The sequence below is a fragment of the Leptonotus elevatus genome, chromosome 3, assembly GCF_054856555.1.
Source record: "Leptonotus elevatus isolate MCC_2025b chromosome 3, RoL_Lele_1.0, whole genome shotgun sequence".
In the NCBI taxonomy this organism is placed as follows: Eukaryota; Metazoa; Chordata; class Actinopteri; order Syngnathiformes; family Syngnathidae; genus Leptonotus; species Leptonotus elevatus.
This window is the reverse complement of record NC_141241.1, coordinates 11,997,832-12,012,371: the sequence shown is the minus strand read 5'-3', so window position 1 is coordinate 12,012,371 and position 14,540 is coordinate 11,997,832. Positions and strand designations below refer to the sequence as shown.

Sequence of the window (14,540 nt, the reverse complement as noted above, 5' to 3'; positions counted from 1 at the left end):
ATCCACCAGTGCTAATCTATCCTCCAAACACCGTCTTTAATTTACCATCGAGACTTTGTGTTGTGTCGTGTATTGATGACTCGCACCACTATTTCATAGTTGCCTTTCTTTCGCACATGCACGCACACAATGAAGTTATTGACGGTCTCAAGTGTATCTTTCCTGTCTATTTAGCTGTTGGTGTGTGGGAAGTGCTCGGCGCTGATATACAGCACTTGGAGCTCTTATTGAATTGCACTGATGGAACATCAATTACAGGCCTTGGTGCCAGAGAAAAAGCGTTAACTAAGCTGCTCATATCACATTACAGTGTGCGGCGCTCTGATGGCTGCTCTAAATAAAATCCCATTGTATTGAGTGTTTGCTGCATTGTCCCTTAGTTGGTCCACCACAAACCTCAACAAAGATGGACTGTGTTGTTTGGGCTGGCATGGATTCGTCTTCTTATTTTTTTTTACATTGAATTAGGGAGGAAAAAGCTAGTTAACGTATGAAATGCAGTCCATTGTGTATTGTGACAGAAAAAAGAGAGAAAATAAGCTATGCTAACTGTTAGCTTACCATGTCACTTTAATATTGCGCTTCAAACTTTTTTCCTTGTCATTTTTACTGTGGTGAATGACTTGTACCATAGGTGTCAAACTAAGGCCCACCAATTCATTTTATGTTGCCCGCAACTTCGTATTTCTTGCCAAAAATTGCAAATTGTTTCCACTTTTTTGTTGCTCCTATTGCACCTTTTCAAATAAATGTAATGTAATGGATGTAATGCGACAAGACAAAATAAGAGTGCCTAATATAGGCGCATAGCAACTGACCACATTGTGACATTATCATCATAAGGAACATAACTTCAAAAGACTAGACAAACTAAGCTCGGCTAACACGGTTAAAACATCATCATCGTCACATTATCATCATAAGGGGCATAGTAACTGCATACGCATAAGTCACCCAGAATACAATGACTCCCTGACCCAACCCAAAACACAATCATAACAATTAAATCATTCCAGACACCAATAAATACAACAACAACAACAAAAATATATATATTTTTTCAGATAACAACATGTAGTTTTATAGACAGAAAATGATGGGAAATAAAGCTAAGGAAATTAAATACTTAAAAAATGAAAACGTTAAATATAACTTTTACTTTTATTGCAGACTCTTTCTTATTGCCGCATGGAACATGGCAAGGAGAGGAGATTTAACAGGACCCCTATCTCACAAGAAATTGATCATTAATGTGAACTTTCCGAGGAGGTTCTACTCATTGAAAAATGTGTGAATGTAAGAGTCAATGGTATTTTTTTTTTTAATAGGCAAGTGGTATAGAAAATAAATGGATGGAAATTTAGTTCACTGTTATTGCATCATTCAGAATACAGCATTACAGCCAATGTATGAATAGCTTCAAAATGTGTTCAAGCTAAACTTTGCCAACAACGATTGTGTAATCAGCTTTCTGTAGCTTTTGCATCCAGTGAGCACAATAAATATTAGACTTCTCAGTGGTCGCTTATCAATAAGCGTGCTTTGCTAATGCATCTCCAGTTTACTCAGCTCAAATGTCTGCACGAATATTACCCAGATGTGATAGCCTGCATTAGAGTCCAATGTCATTTCTTGTGAGGATGCTTTAACCACTGCATTAAATTATGATGCATTTTTATCTGAATAATGTCTAAATTGAATTGAGGCTCGTTTGTGCTTAGTGGGGATGCAGGATGAGAATTCAAATTGTGCTAATGCCACCACAAATACATTTTTCATGTATATGCTTTCAGTGTGCACTTACTGGTCAACGATACGAATGTATTAATTGAAGCTAGTCTGCAGCAAGCACATGGGTCAAAATATTAGGAACACATCTCAGTGATGATCAACCACAGTTATCAACATTACCATTAAATTGTTACTTCTATTAATATAATTATTATGTTTGGTTGAAATGGCGCCCGTGCTTTATTTTTTTTATTATTATTATTATTTTTTTTATTTTTTTTAAATAAATAAAAAATCAGAGTCATAAAAAAAAAAGGAAAAAAAGAAATGGCGCCCGTGCAACGGAACCGAATGACGAGGACAAGCTGCACATTGAAGACCACAATATTGTAGTGATGGTGGTGGTGTGTGTGTGTTTGGATTAAGGGCAAAGTGACTCATTACAGGAAATGATTCTAAACATATTTGTCAATGATGATGATGATTAAGACCTATTTACATGTTTACATGACCATAGTGACTCAAAACATAATATTGATGGATGAACATAGTGCACTGAAATAGGCTCCAACCATATAAGTGAAGATTTTCAATCCGGTGGAAGCAAATATTACTCAAACAAAAATGAATGTATTATAGCAAAATTCATTGTGGCAAAGTGTTTAACCTTGAGTTAAACACTTTGCCACAATGAATTTAATCAAATAAGCAAATACAAGTTTTACAGTTTTTTTTTATTGCTGCAAACTCTACTTTTAATACAAATATTGAGAAACTTAACAATCATAACCTTCAAACTAGTGTCTCTATAAATTTACCAAAAATATTAGAAACAGCACAGCACAGTTGAATGACTTTACTTTTAATATTTTTTATGTGTGTTATTTACTGTCCATGTGTTATTATTGTCTGCTTGCTTTGAAATGTACAGCACAACATGCAGTGTATTCACCTTAAGATTTTTATAAGCTAAAGCTTGTTGTGTGGGTCATATTTGAGTGCATTTAACCTGTAAATGTCATCCAAAAAGATAACTGAATGTTAAAATAATAATAAACATTTGTTTACTTGGTACTGAGCATAAAGTTAATGTGTTGGGTCCATTTCAGACATATACATTAGTGCAACAATTCACATTAATATCGCTCTGATATTTTATGTATCTCTTGTATTGTGCAGTTGGCGTACCTAATAAAGTGTCCGTCGAGTACAGGTACAGCTGAATGTGTGTTGAGCTGAAAGTGGGCCCTCTTGTGGGGAAACGTGTAAATGCAGCACTCTGTACAGGAACAGCGAAAGAAGGACGTAATCAGTGCGTTTATGTTTTACTGCCTGTCACATATAATTGCCCCCCCCCCCCCCCCCCCCCCACACACACACCTCAGGAAAAAAACAAAACAAAACTTTTTAGCTTCTAATTGGTAGGCTATTGAACTCCTCACAAATGTTGCACATAACGGCATGGTGACCCATCGGAACCAAAAAGGAGAGCTGCCTGCGAATGTTCTTTTCGGACAATTTGTTCCTCACGACCTCACCACTGTGGAGCCTCTGTTGTCCTCCCTCTCTCCTCTCTCTCTCTCTCTCTCTCTCTCTCTCTCTCTCTCTCTCTCTCTCTCTCTCTCTCTCTCTCTCTCTCTCTCTCTCTCTCTCTCTCTCTCCCTCTCTGCGCACAGACAGGCGCGCTCGTTCTCAGTCTGCGCACATCTCGCGCTTGGCCAGCATCAATTTTGGAGTCCACAGACACGGCTCTGATTGAGCCTCCTCACCAGAGCGGAGGTCCGCGCCGCTCCACCCCAGCAGCGCCCGCACCCACAACCACACACAAGCCCTGTAAGAGTTACACCATCATGCGCACAACAATTGGACGACTGTGTGAGGAGAAGTGCTTTTATTGATTTGGGGCTTTTTGTTTGAATTTTGGCATCCTGGATTGGAGCTGGTGGAAAAGTGTCAAAGCCACCGAGGAGATTTATTTGAAGTCGTTCAAGTGATTTCCGGGAGGATTTCTAACTTTTCTCGTGGTGCAGAAGGGGCAGCGGTGTAATTTTGTGAGCAGAGCCCGGACGAGAGCGCTCAGCGCCGGGGAGCTGGCTGACCCACAAGACCGGACCGAGATAAGGTTAGACGGCTCCCACTGAACGCACTACACCGACTGGACATCTACTCTTCCTCACGTATCCACGATTTACGAATCTTTACGCACTTTTGTATGCATTTAAAATGATTTTTTTTGGGTGGAAATTCCCTTCAGTAGAATGTGTTGAGTGATCAAACATGCGACGTTTGGGCGTCATGCTGTGCAGCGCTATCTTTGAAACTCGCGTGAATTTTTTTTGCAGTAATTAAAAACTAAAAACTTTGATTACAGTGCAAAAAGTATTTCCACCTTAAGAGTTTTTGTGGTTTCCCAACAGACGAAGTGACAGGAAAAACTTCCGGTCACAACATTAGGGACACCTGCACACAGATTCACAAACATACAACAAGATATTGGTGCTTTATAAACTATATTGAGTCAAGGCACATGTTTTACATAAAAAAAAAAAATCTCATGGCACACCACCAAACTGGATACACATAATTACAAACTCTCCCGGTCACTATTAGCCACTGGCATAGATAGTTTAGCAAACATGTTTGATGTGTAGTAAAATAAATAATCTTCACACCAGATAAGGGGCATTGGATAGTCCCCCTCAGCACACCTGATGATCATTAGCACACTGATTGGATAGAGGCTGACATGCTCATTTTAGATCAACTTAATTTAACACCATGTTTTATGATTGTGGTTGCATATGTGACAACCTGCATTGCATCACGGTGTTCCTAATATTTCGGTAACCTTTTTTGAGCTTCAAGTAAGTACAAAAACAATGAAACACGCTTCGGTTACTGCTATTTTGCTCACGGGGTGGAACTGCACTGCTTAGTAGTGGTCCAGGAACAGCTCCGTATTTTTTTTAAAATTGTGACATCTCTGACCGTGTCAAACAGAAACGAGCACATTTTGAAGCCACTAGCATGTGCAAATGTACCTAATGTTATGTCCTTTGAGGATGTTCATGTTTTTAGACTCTTTACCGAATGTGTGTCTTTGGTCGAGTTCGTAACATCCCCCTATGATTACTGCAGTCCAACTCCGGCACTGACCCGAACCACCTGTACTTCACAATGACCAGAGGACAGTCACGCTAAAGTGCTCCCAAATACAATGCATGTCTGATGCTCTAACATGCCTGGCTTGTAAGCTTCCTATAATCCACCATTTGTGATTGAATTACCCGCCCTATAAATTGAATGAAATGTTGTAGGCCGTGCAGTGGGAGCTTGTTCGGGAATATTACTTTCACGGCTTATAGGTTTAGAATGGAGGAAAAAAAAAACAATTGGCCAAAAAAGGCTTACTGTATAGTTATTTCCTTTTTTTTTTGTGTGTGACAGCAATCACTCAGCTTTTAAACGTGACAGGATGTCCTCTCTTTTTCTTTGTTTAGGTTATGACGGAGAGCAGCTGAACATGGAACTTTTGTGGATTTTGTTGTTTTCTAGCGTCTATCCCTTTGCCCGCTGCCAAGGCGTTTATGGTAAGAATGACATCTTTTAGCAATTATTTGTACAGTGTGTCAGCATTGTTTTGCTTCCGTTTGGACTGACGGAGCTCCGGTCGCAGAAGCCATTCGTTGTTTAGCTAAGGTTGTGGAAGACGATTATTGGAGAGATCAATAACATATTAACGGATTTAATGTTCATTTTCACGTGCTTCGAGGAATGAGTAAGAGGCCGCATATCTGTTCTACAAAATGGCCATGTTGCATTTTGTTTGGATTAGAAATACATTTTCCTTAGGTAAATAATGTAAATACAGTAAAAGTACTCTGCTCAAAATATGTCCACTAAGACTTTTATTATACACATAAAAGAAGACGCACAATTGAGTGTAACATGTGTCGTCTTTATTGTCAGAACTTAAATACTGCCAATGATAAAAATCTAATCATCCGTCCAGCCATTATCTGCACTGCTTATCCTCACATGCTTTAATTCACCACAGACGTTAATCTTAAGGCACTTTACGTACACAGCAAGTCGAGAGATGTGCTCGTCACACATCAACATCATGAGACCAACTGAATCCCGCATGAGCAAATGCGAGACAGCGGAGGTGGGGAAAGACAGCGAGTGAGTGCGTGAGTGTGGAGAGAGAGCGAGAGAGTGGATAGAGAGGAAAGAGAGATAATTGCATGTAAGTTCAATTAAAATTGGACCAAAATAAATATTTGAAAATTGAAAATGAACAGTTCTAAAAGATGACATGGAAATATTGTAGTTAAAAGGGAAGTTTTCTATACAATACATTATTCTGATTAGTTTCACATTTGTGGAATTTAAATGAAGCAGCAAAATCCACCTTTTTTTTTTTATTGTATTTTTATTTTTTTAAATCTATCTCAGGGGGCGGCCATTTTGCCACTTGCTGTCAACTGAAAATTACATCACTGTTGCTCAGGTCATGACCGTTACCTGAACCCTGAGCAACTGTGGTGTCATTTTCAGTCGACAGCAACTGACAAAATAGCTGCAGCCTGAGATTGATAAACACAGGTGGCGTTTGCGGATGAATTCATAATCCAGAACACAATATTCTTCAGAATGCTGTGTTTCGACTATAGTGGGGTCACATAGAACATACTCAACAGATCACTGGATGAAAACAAACTTTAAGATACTCTTAACCCGCCATTCATTTCAATGGGGGATTTCGACCCCTTGTAGCCCGCCATTCATTTCAATGGGGGATTTCGACCCCTGGTAGTTAACATCATGCAGAGTTTGAACATTTAATTCAGTGCTTTTTCACATATCACTGGAGGGAGACTGACTACCCCTAGAGGTACCCGTACTGCACTTGGAGAATCACAACCGTAGATTATCTGAAGATGATATGAGATGCAGATGAGTCTCACACTTGATTCTTTTATAAGTTGAAAAATAAGTGAACACCCGATCTTGACTTTGATAAGTGAACATGCAAGCATATGGTGATGCTGGAGTCTTACCACTTTTGAGTCTAATAGCTTTACAAAACGTCACGTTCATTCATTTTCTCACATTTCTGTTCTTTTTTACATTTGACGTTGGATGTTCCACTGGCTGATGATATCTTTAGGGATCCATAATGACACATGACTTTTAGAGCTCAGGAACCTACCCCGTACAATGGATTTCCGGAATTAGGTGGTTAGTGTTTGACTGTACGATGAGGGGGCAGAACTGGTGTACGACGCAGGCTCACTTTCCTCAGCGACAGGCGGCGCTCCGGCCATGTGTTCCGCCTCAAAGCAAACACACACAAGCCGATCTGTCGCCTTGGATACGCCGACCGGGATGTTCGAGGCGTTGTGGCAGCCGTCGCAAACAAGGTCTGTTTAGTCGCGGTGGCAGAGACTGGCGTTGTCATGAGCCATCGCGGGGTAACGCTGACAAGCTGTCCTTTGCTGAAGCTTGTGCGCTCATGAAGAAGAAGAAGAAGAAGAAGAAGAAGAAGAAGAAGATGATGCTTACTTCTCTACAATTGGAACTCCTCCCGAAGTCACCATCAGTGTAGTAGTATAATTAATATAATTCATGTTCGAGATCTGAAAGGCAAAAAAAAAAAAAAAGGGTATTTGCAATAATTTTGAAAAAGATTGCTTGAATATCATGACAGGGCAACTGTTCTGATAATAATAACAAAAAAGCTTGAAAACATTCAGTTAGGATCGATCCGGAATGAGAAAGCGGCACACAAATTTCCATTTATCTGATGAAAGTTTTTTTCTCCAATCTGCTTTGGCAAACAATCGTAAACTTGAATCCGTGTGGTCAACACCGAGTTAGGCCAGGCCACAGACTCAGTGATAGTGACGAGAAACGTAATGATAGCTAACGGGACCTGAAGCTGTACGCTAGCAGGTTAGAGAGGTGGTTACACAAGTCATTCACCACAATAAAAATGAGAAGCGTTTGCAACCGTCAGGTAGGCTAACAGTTAGCCTAATTTCTCCTATTTCAGTTTCTTTCTTATTTTCCAGCAAACTGGAAGCTGGTTGGCCCCCTTGAGTCCGCCCACAGGCACACGAAAAAAGAAGAAGAAGAATACACATAATTGTTAAACACTGATTAAGATGTTAAACATTTTTAAGTATGCACCATGCTAAAGATCGTAAAATCTGATTCGGAACGCAAAGCAGTACTTGAAATTTCTTAATTCACTTCGGGTCACTTCAGTCGCAGAGTGGTCGTCTCCCAACCTGAAGGTTGTGGGTTCAATCCTCGACCCTTGTCACCATCTCGAAGTGTCCTTGAGCAAGATACTGAAGCCCCATTTTCTCCTCATGTCCATCATCAGTAGGTAAAATCAAGTGTAAACAGTGTTTCATTGCGTTTAGTACTTAAGCGCTGTGAAGTGACAGCCTCAGCCCACTTTGACGAGTTCCTCCGGTGATCAGTCCAGGGTTTAGTCTGCTTTAGTCGGCTTGGATAGTCTTCCACTTTCCATGACACTGAGCAGGATAAATGTTATAGAAAATGGATGGAGGAATTCCTGTATGAACTTGAAACAACTGAACCTCCACTGATTCAGAGCAGCATCTAAACTGCCTGACCAGTCCTCTCGCATGCAATGCATGCATCTGTCTAATTAAGTCAAGACCATTGATTCGGTCAATAAACACAACAATTAATATGATTAACTCATTCACTGCCATTGACTGCTAAAGACGTCAAAAATTCATTTGAACTATTTCTATTAGTTTAACATTTTTTTGCACTTTTGTTAACAAGAGTATGAAAACCTAGTGTTTTTTTTATATTGTATTAGAACAGATATAAAAAATTGTAATTAATCGTGAGTTAACTAGTGAAGTAATGCGATTAATTACGATTAAAAATAGTACTCGCCTGACGGCCCTTTTTAATAATCTATTCTTTAAAAAAAAGTAAGGATTATTTAAAAAAAAAAGGGAAAAAAAAGAAATCAGCCGATTACAATTTGCAATCGTAATTATTCGCATTACTTCACTAGTTAACTCACGATTAATCAATTTTAGGTTTTCATACTCTTGTTAACAAAAATGGAAAAAAACGAAACTAATAGAAATAGTTCAAATGAATTTTTGACGTCTATTGCTGTCAATGGCAGTGAATGTGGTGGTTGGGGGAAACAATTCTCATGCCTTTTGGGGGCCCTCTAGTGGCCAGGAGGTCCCAAGCAGCTGCTTAGTTGGTTTATGCTTTTGGCCAGCTCTGGCTGGCAACCCTTTGTTATGTTACTGCTCCTTCCTGGCTCATAGTTGAGCTTTTTATTATTATTCTTTTTATTTTTATTTTGGCTCACAAAAAGTGTGCTGTAGTCTCCTGGGCTGTGTCACACATACACAGGACTGGTCCAAAACCAGCCTCAGTTACTTTTTGTCCGTTGTGTTTCTGAGAGCCGTTTGGTGTGCGCGCAGACAAAAATGGATGAATCACCAACGAGCATTGTGGGAACGACACTGGGCTGCATTGACAGGCCTCCACAGGTCCTCTGGTGGATGCGCATTTGAGACGTTTCATATACTAGGAAGACATCTTTTCACCATGACCACAATCGCAAGTCCACTAGGAGGAGAGAAGAATCGGGGGAGGGAAAAGAGAGCAAAAAATGTTGGCAGGCGTCTTTTTCCTCACGGCGTAATTGTTTCTCACTCACCGCGGCGGACAGATGCGACCGGCGTCCGTCGGGAGGCCAAGTGTGTGAGCGTGCCTGATGGATTTCAGAGTGTGAGCTTCATTTACTGTTGTCCTCTCTGGGGGCGCCTTTGGGTGCCTCTGTCAGCCTGTGAGGACGGATGCAGGTGTTCTTTGCTTTTTTTTTTTTTTGGTGTGTGTACGGCATACACGGCAACAGTTTGCTAGCTCAGCAGGGACTGCAGCATCAAAACGCTCTTTCTTTTGCAGCGGCGTCATGTTGATTGTGCATCTGTCACGTAATAACATCAGTAAGTCACATTGTCACAAATGTGTGTGATGATGAAACATATTTGTTGTCACGACATAACAGGACTATGTAAAACATTGCCACATGTCTGACATGACACTTTGAGGTTCTCGCAGTGGTGGGCGGTCGGGGTCAGCAAGCGCTTTTCTGTTGGCCTACATTTGCAAACTGAATTGTAAAACAAGTGAATTAAAGGGGGGGGGGGGTGGGGGGGTTAGCAGTTTTAAAACTGCTAGCTCGATTTGAATATAGCGTAATTTCACTAGTCCCTCCCTTACTCAAGTCTGATGAAAGCCACGCCCCTCACTTAGCCACAGCTGTAATGTTGGTGGCATGACGTCTCCGTAATCGAGTTTTACTATTACACAAAATGTTATGGGTTTGATTCTTTGGAATGTGCAATCGGTTAAAATCAGAGGTGCTAAATGTACCAGTCAGGTAGAAATGTTGCTAATTTTGCATCATTGAATCCTCAGTTACCTGACATCCCTGCTAGAAACATTTGATCAAGACATCGAAAGAACTTGATTGCATTGTGAAAGAAAATGCACGTTTCCTTAAAATCTCCACAGAGTTCCCTCCACACTTCCCTGCCTCCATATTGCATTTATGCTTTTTCTCTCGTCCATTTAATGTGGATAGAAAATAATCCGCAGGCATTACACGCATGAAGTGACACTCACAAGTGCTAACTCTCAACTTACTGAAGGATTAGGGGAGATTCTCCAAACTTCAAGACTCTCACACAGGAAGTGACTCTTCAACTCCTTCAACACAACACACATATTCACACACACACACACACACACATGCGCACACACACACACTAATGCAGAACAAACGTGTTATTGGGTCGCGGTGTTGTGAACAACACTCTTCACAAGGACACTAAAGCATTGATTTATTTGCAAACTGCCAGTGTCAATAGGATGCCAACTACGTCCGCCTGCTGTTAGATGTTTCATTATGTGATTGTTACAAGAAATTTAATGAACCTTTTGGATTTTTAATGGCTTGCAAAAGTAAACACTTCACTTGTTCCACATTTGGTTATGTTACAGTCTCTTTACAAAATGGATGCAATTATATTCAGTGCAGTAATGGACAAACACTTTCTACATAAGTTGATTATTATATATTTTTTAGCTATCTGCTTTACTTTAGTGTATTTTTCTGATTTGTTTTTTAATTTTACTCTTAACATTTGAAAACGGATATTTGTCCTTTGTACTCCTTACTTTGTCAAAATGAGCTTGTGACTTTTGTCAACATTTTGCGGATGATGATAATTAAAATAAGAAGTCAGTGGTGGATGCGCGAACTGCCACTGAATATGATTTATCCCAGACGTAACCCAGCCGAGTTGTAGAAACATTCTCAAGATATTGTTTAAAAATGTTTTTAATAAACTGTGAAAACTGAACTTTACCATTATGGGGTAACATTTTAATGGAAACAAGAATTTATTAAAATTTGAAATATGGCTGTAACGTAACAAAATGCAGGAAAAGAGAAAAGTTACAGCATGTTTTTGAATGTACTGTACATGAACATATAGTATTTAAGTAGCTAGTACCTCACTGTGGCACTTTAGTCCGAGTTGACCTAGAATGAAAAATCTTTCCAGGTTTTCCTTTCCCCGCCACCGGCTCCCCTGCAAAGTTAACTCTTGACAATCTCACAATCAGCAGTTTTTTCCTCTCGCTTCCTCTTTTCATGTCCATCGCCGCTGAGTTTGTTTGGGATGCTGAATATTGCCCTTTTCTAATAAGCATATATAATTTATCTGCGGCTCTGAGGCAGAGGAGAGGAAGGAAGGGGGGGAGAAGGCAATAGGAAGAGACTGGAGCATTAAGCTTGTGATGATGCTAATCTTTACCTCCCACAACAGAACACTTTCTAGCACACGCACACACTGCCATTTATCCATCCATTTTCGGAACCGCTTGCTCTCATTAGGGTCACGGGCGTGCTGTAGCTTATCCAAGCTGTTTTAGGGCAGTAGGCGGTACAGCCTGAACTGCAGGCTTGGGGAGTAACGGAATACATGCACCGCCGTTATGTAATCAGATTGCAAAAAAATGCAAGTTACGGGAAAAAACATGTCATCGGATTACAGGTACATTGATTAAAAATGGGGATTACTTCAAGGGATTACAAGATGGGGAGAACATGCAAACCCCACACATGAAGGCCGGAGCCCGAATTCAAACCCACAACCTCTGCACTGTGAGGCGGATGTGCTGACCAGTCCTCGGCCAAACATTCTTCTTCCGATTGTCTCCTCTAGCCTGTTCCGTTTTCTCAAATGTCCATAGGAAAATGCGACCCAAAAGGCGGGAAAAGTGCAGACATTTGTTTGAGAGGAGTTACACAACATTGCGTTGTCAGTGACATTTGTTGGGGAATCTCCTTGCGCACAATTTTTTTGTTTCGCGCATATGGAATATGCTGACGATGAAGACCTTATTTATCCTTCAAATTGGCGCTTACTCCTTAAAACTACCATTTCAATGTCTTAAAAATCCAGACACCACAAAGTACATTCTGTGGCTGTGTGTAGAATTTGCCCACATTGTAATTTGTATGTAACATACTTGAACATTTTAAAACACTGTGATAATATGACTGAGTCATTCGATTTTCAAGCGATCATGATAAATGAATGAGAGGTCTGAATTTGGATCAAAAAGGCCCCACACCTGCTGATACCCTCAGTTTTGCATCTTTACTTACATGTTAGTGTTGAGTGATTAACTACCCCCCCCCCCCCCCCCTCCTCATTTGCAGGAATGAGGATAGGCTCCAGCTCACCCATGACCTTATGAGAACAATTGATCCTGATAATGAATGGATGAATGAGATGTGTGAAGCACATCTGTAGGCTATCAAGTATCTCCATGTTATCTATATCGTCATTAAGGTTGCTAAAACAGACCATTTTATTGATTCTATGTCTTTTATAATAACAGTGGTCAAATTATTTCCACACTAGAAAGTTAAACTAAGAATATTATTATTATTATGTTAGTTTAATGATGCCGACAGTTGGCCTTGGAACACATTATTTTTATTACCATTATAATAATATTTATTTGTATAGCGCTAGACTCAAAGACCCTTTACAAAAATAAAACTGATAAAAACTAGAGTCAACGGAAAAATACAAGTAGGACTTCCAAATATTTACAACTAAAAGAAACGGCTCAACAATACATCGTGTAGAAAGTAGTAGTATTTCTTATTTGGGGGGAATTTCTGTGCAAACCTTTTCATGACAATGTACAGTGTAAGGCCAATCTGACTCTGTTAAAAAAAAGTGGTGAAACAAAATGTAAAATTGATGATTGTAAATCAGCTGTTAACTGGAATGTTTGACCTGCATCTGCTACCACCTACATATTATCTGTCTTGTCTTTACCAGATTAAAATAGCCCGTTTCATTGTTTTTACATCTTGATCTTGCGTGATAGCTAATTTAACTAGCTACGTAGCTACATAGCTTGCTAGCTGGCTCGATTGATGGTTTCATTTACTTTATTTACCCACAAGGTACAAAAAACCCATCAACACTGTCAATGGTATCAACACCGGCATTGCAAGACATTTGCTTGTACAGCTAATATAGTTTTTATGATGCTGAAAGGTTATTATTTCCCATGGGGGAAAAACATACTCTATGTTTTCATACAAAATCCAATGACACGATTCTACGGAATAGCCTGACTGCCTCCCCAAGGTTAGATCGAATTTGTTGTAATGTATACTCAGTCTTAAAACACAAGGGGTGAAACAAAATGAAAAATTGATGGGAGGAATGATTCTAGTTAGCCAAAAGCAATTTTCAGTTCTTTTATTTATTTATTTATTTAATTTGAGTCTAAATGATTTCATTCGTCAGTTGGCGATGGGAGCACAATAGACACCGCCTCAATTTATCTTTGTCCCTCGCTCATTGTTGTCCCACCTTACATCATCAGTCAGCCCCCCATCCTGTTTAAAATGTCTTTTTTTGCACGGTGCTTAAATGAAGCTGTTTACTCTAAAGGTGTTTTTTGTTGGTAGAAGCTATGCGATGGCTTGGCCGCTCTGTTTTGGGTGCTTACTCAGCACATTGTCCACCGCTGTCATCCTTCTTTTCTTTTGTGTTCTTCTCTTTTACTCCGCTCCCCTCCATGCTGTATGGCTGAGCGCGTATAAAAGCCTGACAACGTTTCTATTAACCTGCGGGTCAGCCGCGGAGCCAGAGGACTTTGGCCGAAGTGATATGTTGACCATGGTTTACACTAGCCTTGCTACCTGGGGTTAAAAGATAAGAGCGTTTAGATGACGTCTTGGGAGGTGCGATTTATCACCTCGTCCACCGGTGGCAGCCTGAGGTGGGCACCAGGTAGCTGTTAAAGGTGGGCAGTGGGCCGCATGAGTATATCTTCTTAGGAAGCAAATACAGCAGGTGCTGCTTTCCGTTCAAGTGACTCGGCACATATAAGGGATACAAAAACAGGTTGTACGCTGGCTTTTAGTTGTAGTTTTATTTTCTGTAAAAGACAAAACAGCTTTAATATGATATATTTAACTTTTATAAATAGAAGAGAGATTACACAAAACTCTCAACGATGTTGGTTACAATCTTCTGTTTTACACGGACTGAATATGTTGATGATTGCAGGGTGTCCTTGAATTAAATTTTACAAAGTGAAGCCCTTAATTAGGCTAAAAAATGGCACTCCATCTGTAAAATCCATCTTTCAAAGGTTTTAAACATACTCTGCCATTTGCATGAAGT

At 40.0% G+C, this 14,540-nt stretch overlaps 1 protein-coding gene across 2 annotated transcripts in view; it reads left to right on the top strand.

Annotated features, from left to right (window-relative positions):
- The first annotated feature begins 3,438 nt into the window (after positions 1-3,438).
- Positions 3,439-14,540, top strand: part of mdga1 (MAM domain containing glycosylphosphatidylinositol anchor 1) — a 158,125-nt gene continuing 147,023 nt past the window's right edge. For both annotated transcript variants that reach the window (XM_086071779.1, XM_086071778.1), the window contains exons 1-2: positions 3,439-3,853; positions 5,232-5,321. In XM_086071779.1, the coding sequence (XP_085927905.1) occupies positions 5,255-5,321 (67 nt within the window). In that variant the 5' untranslated portion in view covers positions 3,439-3,853; positions 5,232-5,254. The remainder of the gene's footprint in view (positions 3,854-5,231; positions 5,322-14,540) is intronic.